The sequence below is a fragment of the Gymnodraco acuticeps genome, unplaced genomic scaffold, assembly GCF_902827175.1.
Source record: "Gymnodraco acuticeps unplaced genomic scaffold, fGymAcu1.1, whole genome shotgun sequence".
Lineage (NCBI taxonomy): Eukaryota > Metazoa > Chordata > Actinopteri > Perciformes > Bathydraconidae > Gymnodraco > Gymnodraco acuticeps.
This window is the reverse complement of record NW_022992021.1, coordinates 1,023,380-1,040,470: the sequence shown is the minus strand read 5'-3', so window position 1 is coordinate 1,040,470 and position 17,091 is coordinate 1,023,380. Positions and strand designations below refer to the sequence as shown.

The window sequence follows — 17,091 nt, the reverse complement described above, 5'->3', positions numbered from 1 at the left end:
TTTTTTTCTGCTTCGAATAGTTCTCTCTTTTTTCACCATACCTGTGTTTGCATCACTGTAACCAATGAGCACCTGCATGTGTGTATGAGAATGGCCCTGACACCATTTCAGCCCAGATTTACAAACTCCTGGCAGGACAAGCTCAAGCTCAATTCTCACACTGAATTTTAAAAAAGTGAGAGAGGGACTGCAATATAAGAGGGAAAGAAAGAGAAACTTTAAAACTGTTCAATTGTTATGATGTGTAAAGACTGATGTTGTTCTATAATCGGCTGAAACTGTTAAGTCATGATGTGAAACGGTTAACAAAGAAAAAGGGACACTCAAGCTGCTGCTACACTTTATTTTATTTATCTAAAATTAAGCACTTTTAAGATGCACATATTTTCAAAAGCTATTTTATTTATTTCCTCTATTTTATTTGTAAATGCAGCCCGAGAGGAACATTACACATATCCACAGTATGTTAATTGACAATAAATATTGTTGTTTTTGAATTGTACTTTCTTTATTTGATTGGCAGTCAGTTGTTGTCGATTACATGCAGACGTTGATAAAGCTACAGGTCACTTCAATATATATATCACACTAATTCATAAAGCAAGTTAGGCATTTTGATGTTCCGGACCTTTGCATGGGGAGATTTTCTCTAACTGGACCTCGTTGAATTTTAGTTGAAGACCCCTGCTATAGCGTGTGTGAAATAACAGTATTGTAGCGACCCTGTATAGCAGGGGTAGGCAAGTAAGTTTGGCCGAGGGCCAATTTTTTGCTGAGCCGCAAGATGGCGGGCCAGAACATAATCAAAGCCTAATTCAAGGAATTGATTTTGGTAAGAGGGCGCAGCGCCCCTGTTCCCCGGTTCAGAAAAAACTCTATCGCTGATAACCCTCCCCATCAACACTCTGATGCGCAGTCAGATCCGCTGATTGGTTCACTGATGATATAGGCGCCCAATCCAGAGCCTCTGGCTAGACCCGCCCAAAGAGAGGCTCGTCCTCTCTAGCCCCATTTCAGTCCCAAAGCCAGGGCTATTATCTGTATTTTAACAGAATTGAGGTGTATTTATTGTTCTCTTCAAAGTTTATCTTTCTCTGAAATTGTAGGGAGGATGGTCCTTACAAATGAAAATTGTAAATAAGCAATCTGTATGTAAAAAACCACCTGTATGTCAATTGTAAATAAGCCATCTGTATGTCAAATATGTCTTATATGTCTTAAATGACATGATGAATTGGAAATGGGGGACCCTGATGTAAACAAGACGAAAGTCTTTCTCTGGTCTGCATCCCCTTAACAATTGTATGTTTTGAGCTGTACTGTACTGTACCCAATATACAAGCTGTTAATAAACGTTTCAATCAATCAATCAATCAATCAATCAATCCCTTTCCTCAATGGACGAGCCTCCACTGAGTAAAGTAACTAGCAGTGTTATTTAACATGCTTTTATTCTGATAAGTATTGTCAAGTTCTCTGGGTTTTTGGCATTTATTTGAGTGTTTGCCCACATTTGAGAGGCTTGAGGGACAACTGGAATCCTTTTTCCTTTTCTTTATTTCAACTTTTCAAGGACACATTAGGATTCTTTCAGGTTGAAAACCTTTAAAAAATACCAAAGGACAAAATAAATCAATTACAGCAGTTTTGCTTTGCAATTTCATATATTATAACCTAAATTAATCAGTAACCAAGTATTTTACTCAAACTCAATGTATGTAATAGTTAAATAAGTACTTTAATTGACCTGGTTCCCCCCCAACCACACATTTGCCATATGTGACCCGCTCTATCGAAATCAGTCGAAAGTCGCAACGGCTCATTTCAAAATAAACGTGGATTTGCGTAAAAAACTAGTTTTTCGGGATTCGGGTGTTTTGTTTGATTTTAAATAAACAAAGTCTTGGCTTTCAGAATATGACATTTTTATTTCCAAAATCACACGATAAATACATGTTTGAAGCTTGTAAAGGGAAGATGACAGCTCTCCCTCCACTCTGCTCTTCCACAGCGCCGCTTCCCCTCCCTCCGCTGACATTATGAATGTAAGCGGATATGTCGGGACAGAATTTATTTTACCGGACAAATTTGAAACTTACCGGTCATGTTTCAATAATAATAATAAGAATGGTGTAGTGTTTCCGTTAGCAGGTAATCACCGGACTATGACCGGATATGCTGATGTTTAAAACTCAGTTAATGGGGCTCATTTTTATATTGCTTCAGTTTATAATCGTTACAGATCAAAAAGTTCAGATTCATTTTTCAATAAATGATTCCACAAACAACAAACAACATAATTATTACATTCAAACAAACTACTTGTAGTAGATGAAGTACATTATTCAAAAGTTTACATTAACTTTGAATAATAACACGGGAGAAACGGATGCTCTCTTTTCCCCTCTCCCTCCCTCTCTCTCCTGACAGCCCGTCAGTTTCTCATGTAGCTCGCTAAACAGTGGGCGGGGCTTCAGGTGATCATGCAGAGCTGCGTGTCTCCATCAGACTCAGCAGCTGATCTGATCTCTCTCTCGGGTCCGGTTACACTTCACTCGCGTTTATGTCCATATCGATCAGATCCAGCTCTCCTGATCGGCCTTATAGAGAGCACCGATCAAACTATTAAGAGTGAATATCGGCCGATAATGACCGGCGGCCGATAATGACCGGCGGCCGATCGATCGGCGGCTAACGGAAACCCTGATGTGCGACTGTCGGTCCTATGTTGTAAAAAAAAAAAAAAAAAAAAAATCAAAATAATATTTTATTTTTGATTCTCAAAATTACGGGCCAAATATTATTGCTGGCGGGCCAACAATGGCCCGCGGGTCGCCTGTTGCCGACCCATGCTGTATAGGATGCTGAGGGTGTCACTCAGGCATCCCCCGTCTCTCTGCCAATCATAGAGCTGCACAGTGATGCTGGTTGAGGTGCGGGCCTGTGGTTGGGGGAGCAGACGGGGGAGGGTGGGAAGTTGTGACGTAGACACTGTTATATATATGGGTATGTGTAGAAGTTAGTGTTAGTGTGAGTGGAGTGTGAGGTTGAACCCACAAGCTGTTCCTGAACCTGTGATCATCTGTAAAGAAGAAGAGTTATTAAAGTCAAATAACTAGCAGCCTGTTTCCGACTCCCTTTGTGATCGTTACAGTATACACATATATATATATGTATAGCCTACTGTTATTTCATATATATATATATATATATACTATAGCGTGTGTTAGGGCTGTGTGATTATGGCAAAAATCATAATCACGATTATTTGGGTCAATAATTGATATCACGATTATTTTGACGATTATTCATTGACCAATTATTGAACTTTAAAACAAATAATATTTTACCAATAAACAAGATCAACAAATATGTTGGAGCACACTTCCAAAACCATACTAAACATATATTATTAATATGATAAATAAAAATAAATTAGACCAAAATAAATTAAATCAAACATGTTGCAGTGCACTGTCACAACCTACTGAAAACTCCTTAACATATAGCCAACATTTTGGTAAAACATATTCAACATATTCCACTCAGTTAAACGTTGAAGGCTGGCCAACCGTCATGGTCCAGAAGTAACAGGAAATAAATGTTGAACTACAATTTAAGACCAAATACAAAAATTTAGGCCACCATGGCAAATGCTGGTAGGGCTGCTCATGTCATCTCTTAAAGATTTTTTGCAAGAAACAACAGCCTGTTTACATGGTCTGGTTTCAGAGATGAGCGCAGGCAGGTGACGATATTGCCACCTGTACTGAAGACCCTCAGCCACGCCCTGACACATGGGGTGACGCCGGCCTATCACAAAGCTTTGATGCGTTCATGTGCATTATTCTGGCACAGGAAGATTATGTTACAGGACATTAACGATAAAACAGAATATTGTTGTTCTATTTTTAGACACATCTTGCAATCGACTGGTTGGGCACCTCTGGGCTAGACCATAGGTCTGTTGTGGTCGCAAAGTAGTCAGCTGAAGCCACATCTCTCTCAACTTCCCCACGGCATTTGTCATATAGTGCAGGCAGCGCAGACCTGCTGAAATAATACCGAGACGGCATCGCGTAACGCTTGTCCAACGTGTTGACAAGTTGCTTAAAGCCCTGGTTGCTAACAGTGCTAACTGGGCACATATCTTTAGCGATGTGGAATGTAATGGCAAAGTACTTGCAAATAGTGGAAATAGTTTTACCCTTCTTTTTAACGAGTTGCTGCTCTTGTTCTGATATCTTCGCTCGCGCTGAACACTCACAACACATGTCACTCCCACGTGGCCGAGTGGGCTTTTAGGGAGGGGCGAAAGCGCACCCAGCAAAATAATCGTATTTTGTCAATTATGCTGTTTTCATAATCGTCGCAAGCCATAATTGTAATCGCGATTAAAATACGATTAATTGCACAGCCCTAGCGTGTGTGATATATATATGTATATATATGTGTATACTGTTATTTCACACACGCTATAGTATATGTATACTGTTATTTCACACACGCTAAATGGAGGAATTATTTCTGATTTGAGTTACATTTTTGAAAGAATAAGCCAGTGAAGTAATCAAAGTAATTGTTTTTTCCACATTTGTTTTCACAGTGATAAAGACGAGTATCAAATGGCTTCTGGATCACAGCCATCAACATCTGCCTCATCCGAGGGGGGAAGGAAAACAACACAAGTACAGCCTGCCTGGCACGTAACAAGAACAAAAATCGGCCTCTGTTTATGTTGGATTTGCGCTATTATATATAATTGTATCATTTTAAAGGACTCTCACAGAATTATTGCCAGGGAGAGTTTATAGTTGTCCTTAACAATATCAGAGGAACTATTGACTTTGTCGTTATTGCCCCCATTACTGTTATCATAGTTCTGTATATGTGGGTGTTTGTGGTGGCTAGAGCCATGCGATCTCATGTTATAGCTGTCACAATCAAACGTTCAGTTAGTGAAAAGGCCAATAAATCTGAGATGAAAGCAGCCAGGACTCTTGGTGTTGTTGTCCTTGTGTTTCTAATATGTATTTTTTCTCCATATTAAGCTCCCTCCCTTATAGGTGAGGATATTGAAAATAGTAGTTCAACCTCACCCATTCTACTCTGGTTGCTGTATTTTAACTCTTGTCTGAACCAGGTGATCTATGCCTTGTTATACCCCTGGTTTAGAAAATCTGTCAAGCTCATTGACACTCTCAAGATACTTCAATCCTACTCTTGTGACTCTAAAATACTGTAAAGACGGACTGGGGTTGAGATATATTCAAAACACCTCTGTTCAGATAGATATATTTTTGCTATTGATGCTGAGGCACTCAATTAAAGTCAAAATGCAATATGTAATTTGTACACATTACGTATTGTAGTAAAAATTGTTATGTAACAATAACATATTCAATCATTTGTATTTGCCTTGAAAATAAACTAGAAAATATTACATTGCGTGGAAGAAGTAGTAATTTTTGACCTGCGTTGACTTCAGTGTGAACAGTATTCTGTTTTAGTTGACAGTATGCATTACAGACTGATTGAGTATGTCGTTGGCAGTAGGTCAGTGTGCAACTTCAAACAAAGAGAAATAACTATCATGCTTGTGTGTGTGTGTGTGTGTGTGTGTGTGTGTGTGTGTGTGTGTGTGTGTGTGTGTGTGTGTGTGTGAGAGCGAGAGAACGAGAGAGGGAGAAAAAGGAGAGAAGGTTTTACTTGCATAGGTTTGGTTCTCCCAAACACTGATGAAGCAATATAATACCAAAAAAAAATACATCTCATTGAGTGTTAATGATGAAAAGAATGATGAAAAGAAAAGGCCCCAGGATAGAGCCCTGGGAAACACCAGTAGTGACTGGGAGTGACTGTGATTTGAAAGTCTTGAGTTGGATGAACTGAGATGATGACAATCTTGGTCAAAGTTGCAGGGGGGGTGCCAAATCCATCAACCATAACATTAGCTATGCCAGCTTTAAAGGCATTCTTTATTTAACGGAATCAGAGTAAATAGCTTTTGCTGAGTTAAACAAGAAGGTAATAAGTAACACAAATGTGATTTCGATGAGATTATGACCATAATGGTCAGAGTTAAATGAGGTTGCAAAATCAGGCAGCAATAAAACTAGCTCTGACAGCCATTTAATACACCATGAATCCAGAGTTTATTGCTTTTGTTTAGTTAAACATGAAGGTAATAACTAACACCAGGGTGATTTTTGTGAGAGGATGACCGTCCTGGCCAATGTTAGTGGGGGAGTGCCAAATCTGGCAGCCATTACATCTGATGCATGGAAGCAAGTGATGAAGAGTGAGATGAAGATGACTGCAGAAAACAAAGTAGAGCTTAGGGATTTCAGTATTTGCTTGAGAGAAAGTAATAGTAGGGGCAAGACAGATTGATAAGAGATATATCAGCTGTAGAACATTGAGCTTTGCCAGAACACAGCAGCTTCTAATCACCTCTCTCTGCAGATGGAGACTTCCCAAAGAGATGAACTCTGCTTTCCACAACTCTTCAACAAATCATGCAGGAAGCCTACACCAGCTCAGTCAGATGTCCTGCTCGCTTACATCCTACTGTCCTTCATCGCTCTGATCACTGCAGCTCTCAACCTGCTGGTCATCATCTCTATCTCCCACTTCAGGCACAGACAAACTTTCAGCTTAAGCTTACATTTGTTAATGGAAAAAATAACATGATTTAGCAACGCATATATTCCTTTTAATGAATGTTTCAGATAAAAGCTATTCTGTTGCAAATGATAACATATTCAAACCTGACGTTGTATGACAAAATAGTTAAAGCAGACACTCCACAACAGATGCATTTCCATAAAAATGCTTTTTTTGTGTTTTACTGCTTTATATTACAAGCTATTGATGATAATCTTCCTTTCCAGGCAGCTCCACACTCCCACTAACCTCCTCATCCTCTCCCTGGCTGTCTCAGACTTCATCGTGGGTCTACTTTTGATGCCTGTTAAAATCATTTTAACAGAGGCTTGCTGGTACTTGGGTGACCTATTGTGTGCTCTGTATTATATTGTTGATTTTATCATTACCTCTTCTACGGTTGGAAACATGGTGCTCATATCCATTGATCGTTATTTTGCTATATGTGACCCTCTACATTACACCATCAGAGTAACTCTCAACAGAACAAAAATCTGCATCTGTCTTTGTTGGATTGGCTCTGTTATCTATAATTGTCTCATTTTAAAGGACTTTCTGAGTCAACCTGATTCACAGAATTCTTGCCATGGAGAGTGTTTATTTGTTACTGACAATATCACAGGAGCTGTTGACTTTGTCGTTACCTTTATTGCCCCCATTACTGTTATCATAGTTCTGTATATCAGAGTGTTTGTGGTGGCTGTGTCTCAGGCTCGAGCCGTGCGTACCCATGTTAGAGCTGTCACTATGCAACGTTCAGTTGGTGCAACTGCTAAGAAATCTGAGATGAAAGCAGCCAGGACTCTTGGAGTTGTTGTCCTTGTGTTTCTAATATGTTTTTTTCCATATTACACTCCATCCCTTATTGGTGAGGATATTGAAAATAGTATTACAACCTCACCCATTGTACTCTGGTTGCTGTATTTTAACTCTTGTCTCAACCCAGTGATCTATGCCTTGTTATACCCCTGGTTTAGAAAATCTATCAAACTCATTGTTACTCTTAAGATATTTCAATCTCACTCTTGTGATTCTAAAATACTGTAATGACGGGCTGGGGTTGAGTTATATTCTAAAAAACCTCTGTTCAGATGTACATATTTTTGCTATAGTTGCTGAGTCACTCAATTAAAGTCAGAATGCAATGTGCAATGATTACACATTACGTACTGTAGTAAAACATTATATAACAATAAAATATTCAATAATTTGTGTTTGTTTGCTTTAGTGTTTGACTTGTGCTGACTTCAGTGTGAACAGTATTCTGGTTAATTTAGTGGACAGTATGCATTACAGACTGATTATGTCGTTGGCAGTAGGTCAGTGTGCAACTTCAAACAATGAGTGTGTGTGTGTGTTAGAGAGTGAGAGAGCGGGAGAGAGAAAGGAGAGAAGGTTTACTGACACATAACAGGTTTGGTTCTCCTCCAAAACAATGACGATACAATATAACAATAACAAAAATAAATCTTGTTGAGTGCTAACACGTGTTTATTTTACCATTGCCCGTGATTATTTACATGTATTGTCTCTTGCAATAACGGGAGGTTAAAATGTAGAAAAACAGTCATCATATTGAAGCTGACAATAAGAATTAAAGCTGCAAGTAGCGATATGGCAAAAATCATAATCACGATTATTTTGGTCAATATTGATATCACGATTATTAAATACGATTATTCATTGACTTTGAAAACATCCTTTTAAAAAAAAATTATAATAATTTGAACAGTATCTTTTTAACAGTTGATTACCCCGAACTTTAAGTATAATTCAACTGAAAAACCAATACATAACATATATACATTATACATTTATATCCAAATTTAAATAAATAATATAAATTAATAAATACCAAGATCAACAAATATTTTGGGGCACACTTCGACAACCTACTGAACATAATACATATAATAAATACAAATGTATCAGATTATTGGCAAAGTATTTGAACCTTTTCATATTTAAGTCTTTAGCAAGTAGAGGGCTGCTGCTGTGTGTGTGTGTGCGTGCGTGCGTGCGTGTGTGTGTGTGTGTGTGTGTGTGTGTGTGTGTGTGTGTGTGTGCATACGCGTTAGTTTTAAAGACCCCCATAAAGCTCAGATTATAACTAGAACCCTGGGGCAGCAAGCAGTGCAGATCTGGTGAAATGATGCCGAGATGGCATCGGGGGTAACGCTTGTCCATAGTGTTAACCAGTTGCTTAAACCCCTGTTTGCTAACCATGGTAACTGGGCACATGTCTTTAGCTATGTAGAATGTTATATATGTGTGTCTTTGTGAGCTGGTTGAATAGAGAGCTTATTATGCTTACTGATCCCATCCTGTAGCCCACATTGGAGAGCTTACTTTCCCAAACATGGCTAGTTGCATAGCATCATCCATGTGGACCCTAAGAAAGGGTCCGAGGCTGGAGGCTGGAACTCGGGGCTGCCCGAAAACAGTCCTAGCCATTCAGGCAACGAGCTCCTCAACCATGGCTTGTTGGCCACTTCCATTTGCGCATTTTTGAGGGCAGCCTCTTTGGCCCCTCTAGCCGAGGGTCTCCTCCACTCACAATGAATACACTGAAGAGTGTACTTTAGCTCGTACAGCTCTAGGTCATCAGTAACTTTAGACATCGTAAAACAATTTTTTTAGATATGTTATCGTAGATTATACATTTAAATGACACCAACTATATAAAATGTACCTTGTTCATAAAAAATAAATGTATAACATTTAAAGATTTTTTTATGACAATCTAGAATGTGGGAAGAGGTGGGGCGGCGCCCCTAGCGCATGGGCCGGGTTAGGGTTAGGGGAAAATGGTGTGTTTCGAATAATACTAAGAATGAATTTTATTTGTATAGTTGCCTTTCAAGGCTTTCAAGGTCGCTGTACAAGATGAAAAAAGACAAAAACAAAACAACAGCAGAAAAACAAGACAATGCAGTATATTATTAATCACAACAGAGGATGTGTGAGTGATCAGGGTGGATATACCAGTGAGAGACATGTTTTGTGACGTGATTTGAAAATAGAGAGAGAGTCAATGCATTTGAGGAAGTTTTAGGAGGAACAGGTGTCGGCGGAACCCGTAAATGGAACAGCACACAGTGTTGGCAGGAACCCTGGCGGAACAGGTGTCGACGGGACCCCCGACAGGACAGGACACGGAGTTGGCAGGACCCCAGGCGGAAGAGGTGTCGACGGAACCCCCAACGGAACAGGACACCGAGTTGGCAGGAACCCCGGTGGAACAGGTGTCGGCAGGACAGGAAATTATGTCGGAAGGACCCCCGACGGTGAAGGGACTTGAGTTGGCGGGACCCCCGACGGAGAAGGGACTTGAGTCGGCGGGACCCACGATGAAGAACGGACTTTAGTCGGCTGGGCCCCCGACGGAGAAGGGACTTGAGTCGGCGGGACCACTGACGGAGAAGGGACTTGAGTCGGGGGGACCCCCGACGGAGAAGGGACTTGAGTAAGCGAGACCCCCGACGGTGAAGGGACTTGAGTCGGCGGGACCCCCAACGGAGAAGGGACTTGAGGACAAGGGGGGCTGGAGTGGGACGGGGAGCCGAAACTGGAGCCGGAACCATGGCTGCTGGGGCTTGGACCGGTAGCCTGGCTTTGTGTCTCTTAACAGACCGTTGGACGCTCCGTGGACCTCCAAACGCCAGGCGGGACCCCATGAGGGGTCCGAGGCTGGAGGCTGGCACTCAGGGCTGACCAAAAACAGTCCTAGCCATTCAGACAACGAGCTCTTTAACCATGGCTTGATGGCCATACATTTGTGCCTTTTTGAGGGCAGCCTCTTTGGCCCCTCTAGCCGAGGCTCTCCTCCACTCACAATGAATACACTGAAGAGGGTACTTTAGCTCGTACAGCTCTAGGTCAAAAGAAAAAACTGCTGGGTCCATATTTAGTTTGGTCGTTCTGTCAGGAATGGGGAAAATCAGGACCCAAATGCAAAAGGAGCAAAAGGGGGTCAAACAAACAGCGAGCTTTATTCAACAAAAAAGCTGTTGACTATGAACAAAAAAGAAAAAACCATGAATCCATAAATCTGTAGCATGAGATAGCATCCAGACAAAACCGACAGGGACAAAGCTGGAGGTGTAAGGAAGACGACGACCGAACATGGAGCAAAAGGGGAAGACAAGACTAAATACACAGAAGGGTAATCACAGGACAAGACACAGCTGGGCAGGGGAGGCAGAAACACAAGGGCAACAGGTGAACACTATCAGACAATCAGGCACAGGAGGGAAACTAAGGACAGGAAGTAAAACTACACAAGACAGGAAGTAACACACATAACATGGGGGTGAACACTTTCCAAAATAAAAGTGGAAAATATCAAACAAAAACCCATAACCAGGACAAAAGATAAGGAGCAGAATCGTAAAATCAATACAGTATTTGACAGGCAGCCAGTGAAGTTGCTGAAGAACAGGAGTGATGTGTTTAATGGAGAGAGGGTTCTGGTGATGATGCGGCCGGCAAAGTTTTGGACCAGTTGAAGTTTGTGGATGGACTTGAGAGGGAGACCAAAGAGAAGAGAGTTTCCGTAGTCGATGTGTCAAGTGACCAGGGTGTGAACAAGCTGCAGTTCGGTGTGAGGGACGGGCGGAGGCGGTCGATGTTACGTTTATATGGAAATAACCAGACCGAATTGAACTTCTGATGTAAGTTTTGAAGGAAAGTGTGCTGTAGACTAGAGGATAACAGCCAGACACCTAAACTGAGGGGAGGGTGAGCCTGAAGCGTTGTCGATGGAAATGGAGAAACTGTCAGGATTGGTTAGGGTGGATTTGGTGCCAATGAGGAGAACCTCGGTTTTATCACTGTTAAGTTTGAGGAAGTTAGGAGAACCAGGATTTGATTTCCTGTAAGCAATCAGAGAGAGAGAGAGGTGGGAGGAAGGATGGAGGCCGGTTTGAAGGACCAATAGTGCTGGTTCCCATCCGCGTAGCAATGAAAATGAATGTTGAATTTACGGAAGATAAGGCCAAGAGGAAGGAGATAAATGATGAAAAGAAGAGGCCCAAGGATTGTGATTTGATTTGAAAGTTTTGAGTTGGATGAACTGAGATGATGACCATCTTGGTCAAAGTTACAGGGGGGGTGCCACATCCATCAGCAATAACACTAACTCTGCCAGGTTTAAAGGCATTACTTTAATTTTATCCTAAAAGGATCAGAGTAAATTGCTTTTGTTTAGTTAAACAAGAAGGTAATACGTAACACCAGTGTGATTTCAATGTGATTATGACCATCCTGGCCAGAGTTAATGGAGGGGGCCAAATCCTGCAGCAATAACACCAGCTCTGCCAGATTTATGTGACGTTCACACCGGACGCAATGCGAATATTCGCATCGCTCTAATTGCTCGAGTTTCACCGCGGCTGTCAGCTATGTTTATTCGCGTCATTCAAATAGGATGTGCTGGCAAGGGGGCGGGGCTTATCTCCATGTAAATAATGGTAGATACCAACTACAACTAAATTAAGATATTTTCCCGTGATGTAATTGTAATACACGTTTCAAAATTATGCCGGAATGACTACATACTGATACTGGTTAGTAAAAACCATGAATTAATGCTTTGACAATTGTGCAGACAAGACAGCAGGCGAAACACCTTTTTAAATGATTGTTTTCTGAACGGAGAACGGATCGATCAAGCTAAACTAACCTGTATATGCTCCGTCCAAACTCACAACAACGTCCTAAAGACAGAAATAAAGCAGTGACTATATTCACCATGACACAGACAGTCTGTGGTTTGTACTTGTTTAACTTTTGTCTAGTTTCTGAAAATATATGAGGAGTGTGAGCTCTGTGTGCTAACAGCTAACGGCTGATGTTTTTAGTTTTGTGTTTCAACGTCAGTGATGGCAGGCTGAGATCCTCACCGCTGATTGGCTACCACGCGAACGCCGCGGCATGCGCGCCGTAAGAGCAAATTCACGTTTGTCCGCGTCTCTTCATTGACTTTACATGTAATCGCGCCGCCCCCAAAAATCGCATCACGTCCGGTGTGAACGCAGCTTTAGAAGCCCCCCTGCCATTTATTACACCATGAATACAGAGTAAATTGCTTTTCTATGGTTAAACATGAATGTAATAACTAACACCAGGGTGATTTTTGTGAGATGCATGGAAACAAGTGATGAAGACTGAGATGAAGATGACTGCAGAAAACAAAGTAGAGCTTAGGGATTTCAGTCTTAGCTAGAGAGAAAGTAATAGTAGGGGCAAGACAGAAGAGAAGAGATATATCAACTGCATAACAGAGAGCTTTGCCAGAACACAGCAGCTTCTCAACACGTCTTTCTGAAGATGGAGACTTCCCAAATGGATGAACTCTGCTTTCCACAACTCTTCAACAACTCCTGCAGGAAGCCTACGCCAGCTCAGTCAGATGTCCTGCTCGCTTACATCCTGCTGTCCTCCACCGCTCTGATCACTGCAGCTCTCAACCTGCTGGTCATCATCTCTATCTCCCACTTCAGGCACTGACAAACTTTCAGCTTAAGCTTGTATATGTTCATGATTGAAAATTAACGTGATTTAGCAATGCATATATTCCTTTTAATGACTGTTTCAGATAATAGGTGTTCTGTTTTCAATTATAAGACATTCAAACATGACGTTGTGTGACAACATATTTAAAGCAGGCACTCCTCAATAATTGCATGTCCATAAAAATGCTTTTTTTGTGTTTTAGTGCTGTCGATTGTTACAAGCTATTGTTGATAATCTTATTTATGATGATATTCTTCCTTTCCAGGCAGCTCCACACCCCCACTAACCTCCTCATCCTCTCCCTGGCTGTCTCAGACTTCCTTGTGGGCCTACTTTTGATGCCTGTTAAAATCCTTTTAACAGAGGCTTGCTGGTACTTGGGTGACCTGATGTGTGCCCTGTATTATATTGTTGATTTTGTCATTACCTCTTCTACGGTTGGAAACATGGTGCTCATATCCATTGATCGTTATGTTGCTATATGTGACCCTTTACATTACACCATCAGAGTAACTCTCAACAGAACAAAAATCTGCATCTGTCTTTGTTGGATTGGCTCTGTTATCTATAATTGTCTCATTTTAAAGGACTTTCTGAGACAACCTGATTCACAGAATTCTTGCCATGGAGAGTGTGTAGTTGTGACTGACAATATCACAGGAGCTGTTGACTTAGTTGTTAACTTTATTGCCCCCATTACTGTTATCATAGTTCTGTATATCAGAGTGTTTGTGGTGGCTGTGTCTCAGGCTCGAGCCGTGCGTACCCATGTTAGAGCTGTCACTATGCAACGTTCAGTTGGTGCAACTGCTAAGAAATCTGAGATGAAAGCAGCCAGGACTCTAGGTGTTGTTGTCCTTGTGTTTCTAATATGTTTTTTTCCATATTACACTCCATCCCTTATTGGTGAGGATATTGAAAATAGTAGTTCAACCTCACCCATTCTACTCTGGTTGCTGTATTTTAACTCCTGTCTGAACCCAGTGATTTATGCCTTGTTATACCCCTGGTTTAGAAAATCTATCAAGCTCATTGTTACCCTTAAGATACTTCAGTCTTACTCGTGTGATTCTAAAATACTGTAATGACGTGCTGGGGTTGAGTTACATTCTAAAAAACCTCTTTTCAGATGTACATATGTTTGCCAATGTTGCTGAGTCAGAATGCAATGTGTAATGGCTGAAGAAAGATTAGACATTATTAATGTAGTAAAACATATGTAACTAAAAGATATTAAATAATGTAATACAAAATAAAACTGGAAAAGATTACATTGTTTGGAAGAAGAAGTAGTTTTTGACCTGTGTTGACTTCAGTTTTGACCAGTATTCTGGTAATGATATGTGCATTTGTTAATTGTGATATGCAGTACAGACTGATTGAGTATGTCGTTAGCAGAAGGTCAGTGTGCGACTTCAAACAAAAAGACAGAGCTGTCGCTCGTGTGTGTGTGTTTGTGTGTGTGTGTGTGTGTGTGTGTGTGTGGTGTGTGTGTGTGTGTGTGTGTGGTGTGTGTGTGTGTGTGTGTGTGTTTGTGAAGCTCCCATAAGGAGGGGGCTGAGATCCCATGAACGCAGTGAAATCATACATCTGTGGGGGTCGCTAATACATTAACAACAACCATTATTCTAATCACAAATAATGCATGTGTCAATCTAACGAGTATTATTTACGTTAACGAGGTAAATAGGCTAAAAGCAAAACATGTTTTCCAAAATAACTCATCGTATTCTCTCTTGAATGACAATAGGCCTGCACTTCACCTCCAAGGTGCGCAATCAATTATTGCGCAATCTATGCCTGTGAGCGTGCTGCGCGAGCCGAGATGATGTGTTATGTGGTGTGCGTAGTTGAACCTTTTCATATTTCAGTTGTAGCAAGTAGAGGGCTGCTGCTGCTGTGTGTGTATGTGTGTGAGTGTGTTAGTTTTAAAGACCCCCAGTGCAGTTCTGGTGAAATGATGCCGAGATGGCATCGCGTAACGCTTGTCCATAGTGTTTTTTATTTATTTATTTATATTTTATTAGACATTTTCAAAGACAAAAATATACGGACAAGGACATGGCTCACACACATCACAAACAGAACAGGACAATAACATGAAGGGTGGGGGGTAGGGGGATTACAGTGTCAGTTACATGTTATGTATGCATATGGCTTTGTATTTATACATGATTTGCTTCATAATATCGATATACTTAATTGTTTCCTCATTATTATTATTATTATTATAAAACAGATAAATATATATATACAGTATATATATGCACACATATATATATATATATATATATATATATATATATATATATATATATACTAGTGCTGTCAAAATTATCGCATTAACGGCGGTAATTAATTTTTTGAATTAATTGCGTTAAAATATTTAACGCATTTAACGCATGTGCAGAATGGCCCGCCCCATACGTGCCACCAGTGGCAGCGCCAGGGTATGGCTGGGGTAGGCTACACCCATACCAAGAAATGGCTTAGCCCCACCATGAAAAATGATGTTAAAGGAAGCAAAATAAAGTCTGCCAACTCGCGAGGAGTAAATTGCACAGACAGCAGTTAGTAAGATTGATTTCAGTAGCCACGGTTTTGAAAACTTTTGTCACGTAGTGATCGTCTTCTCAATAGAACATCTTTGATAACGGCGTGGTGTTGTTGCAGGAAGTCCCGACGGAGAATACTTTTGCTGTAGTTCAGGGGTGCACATAACTGGTACGCAGGTTATGTGCGTAATCTGAAATGCGTACCGTCACTTGTGTCACAAAGCGCATTTGCGTACCTACGTAGGCTACTTGTGAAGCTTTTCCAGAAGGCGGTTAGATCACCGGACGACAGAGTCGGTCTCCGTGTGCACAGACAGGGCTGCTGTTAACGTCGGTCTGTACAACGGAATTGTGCCAAAACTACGCCAACCGGCGGCGGAGGGAGACTCCCCCCCTTCACTGGAGAACTGCGCTAAAACAGCTGATCACAACGTTCACACTCTGTGGTCACAAAGTACTCCACTAGCCGCCGCCCCCCCCCCTCTGTCGACTTTCCTGAAGTACTCCCCCGTTGATAGAAATCAACACGTAATGAATTAAGACCCCACGGTTTGATGATTGATAGGTCATAGGTGTGTGGGTTGTCTTTCATTTTGACACGCAGAAAAATGTTATAATAAACATAGATACTGTATGTTAAATGGATATATCCGCCTTCTTTCATTTATCTTTCCATTCCCACAACAATATACATAAATAAATGGCATATTTTGGACATAGTTCGAATGGTGATTAATCATGATTAATTAATTTTTAAGCTGTGATTAATCTGATTAAAAATTGTAATCGTTTGACAGCCCTAATATATACACACCAACCCGGTATCACGGTAAGACGTGAACATGTGACGATTTACCATGCTGGGAGACGTGAAGATGTCACGATTTCGTCCCTTCAAACGTGACAGTTACACAGTTAACCCGTGGAGAGATAACCGGAAATGCAAAGCAAATGCTACCCCGACGTAATGATTTATTTTTAATAGTCACACTCGATTACGCCGATTTTCTTGTTGCCCCAGCTGGTCGACATCTCTTTTAGCAGAAACAAAGGCTACATCAATGTATTAAATCGATGTTAATCCGTGCGTGTGGATGTGGAATTAACGGAGGTGACGTTGTGCGATTGAGTTGCCAGGCAACAGCTTCGGTTCATGTTAATTTACAAACTCTTCAACTACAACCCTAGTTATATTTAAAAACATGTTAGAAGGCCTCACGAAATTGTGAAGGAATGTATGTATAACAAAATACATCGGTCATAAACGAAACTGGAAACAGACGTAGGCAAGATCCTCAGCTCGATGATTGGATGGTTTAGCCGCAATGCATGCTAGGATTTGGTGTTTATGTGA

General features: G+C 40.9%; 2 protein-coding genes across 2 annotated transcripts; both read left to right on the top strand.

The window, feature by feature from the left end:
• Positions 1–6,465: 6,465 nt before the first annotated feature.
• Positions 6,466–7,713, top strand: LOC117536561 (trace amine-associated receptor 13c-like). Its single transcript, XM_034201486.1, has 2 exons — positions 6,466–6,638; positions 6,894–7,713. The coding sequence occupies exons 1-2, from the start codon at positions 6,466–6,468 to the stop codon at positions 7,711–7,713; spliced, it is 993 nt and encodes a 330-aa protein (XP_034057377.1).
• Positions 7,714–12,996: 5,283 nt separating this feature from the next.
• Positions 12,997–14,267, top strand: LOC117536573 (trace amine-associated receptor 13c-like). Its single transcript, XM_034201500.1, has 2 exons — positions 12,997–13,169; positions 13,448–14,267. The coding sequence occupies exons 1-2, from the start codon at positions 12,997–12,999 to the stop codon at positions 14,265–14,267; spliced, it is 993 nt and encodes a 330-aa protein (XP_034057391.1).
• Positions 14,268–17,091: the final 2,824 nt, after the last annotated feature.

What these genes read in the sequence shown, in the direction of transcription:
- LOC117536561 (XM_034201486.1), top strand. Translation starts at nt 6,466, where the DNA reads ATGGAGACTTCCCAAAGAGATGAACTCTGCTTTCCACAACTCTTCAAC. An exon ending in ATCTCTATCTCCCACTTCAG is followed by an intron (nt 6,639 to 6,893) that starts GCACAGACAAAC and finishes CTTCCTTTCCAG; the next exon opens with GCAGCTCCACACTCCCACTA.
- LOC117536573 (XM_034201500.1), top strand. Translation starts at nt 12,997, where the DNA reads ATGGAGACTTCCCAAATGGATGAACTCTGCTTTCCACAACTCTTCAAC. An exon ending in ATCTCTATCTCCCACTTCAG is followed by an intron (nt 13,170 to 13,447) that starts GCACTGACAAAC and finishes CTTCCTTTCCAG; the next exon opens with GCAGCTCCACACCCCCACTA.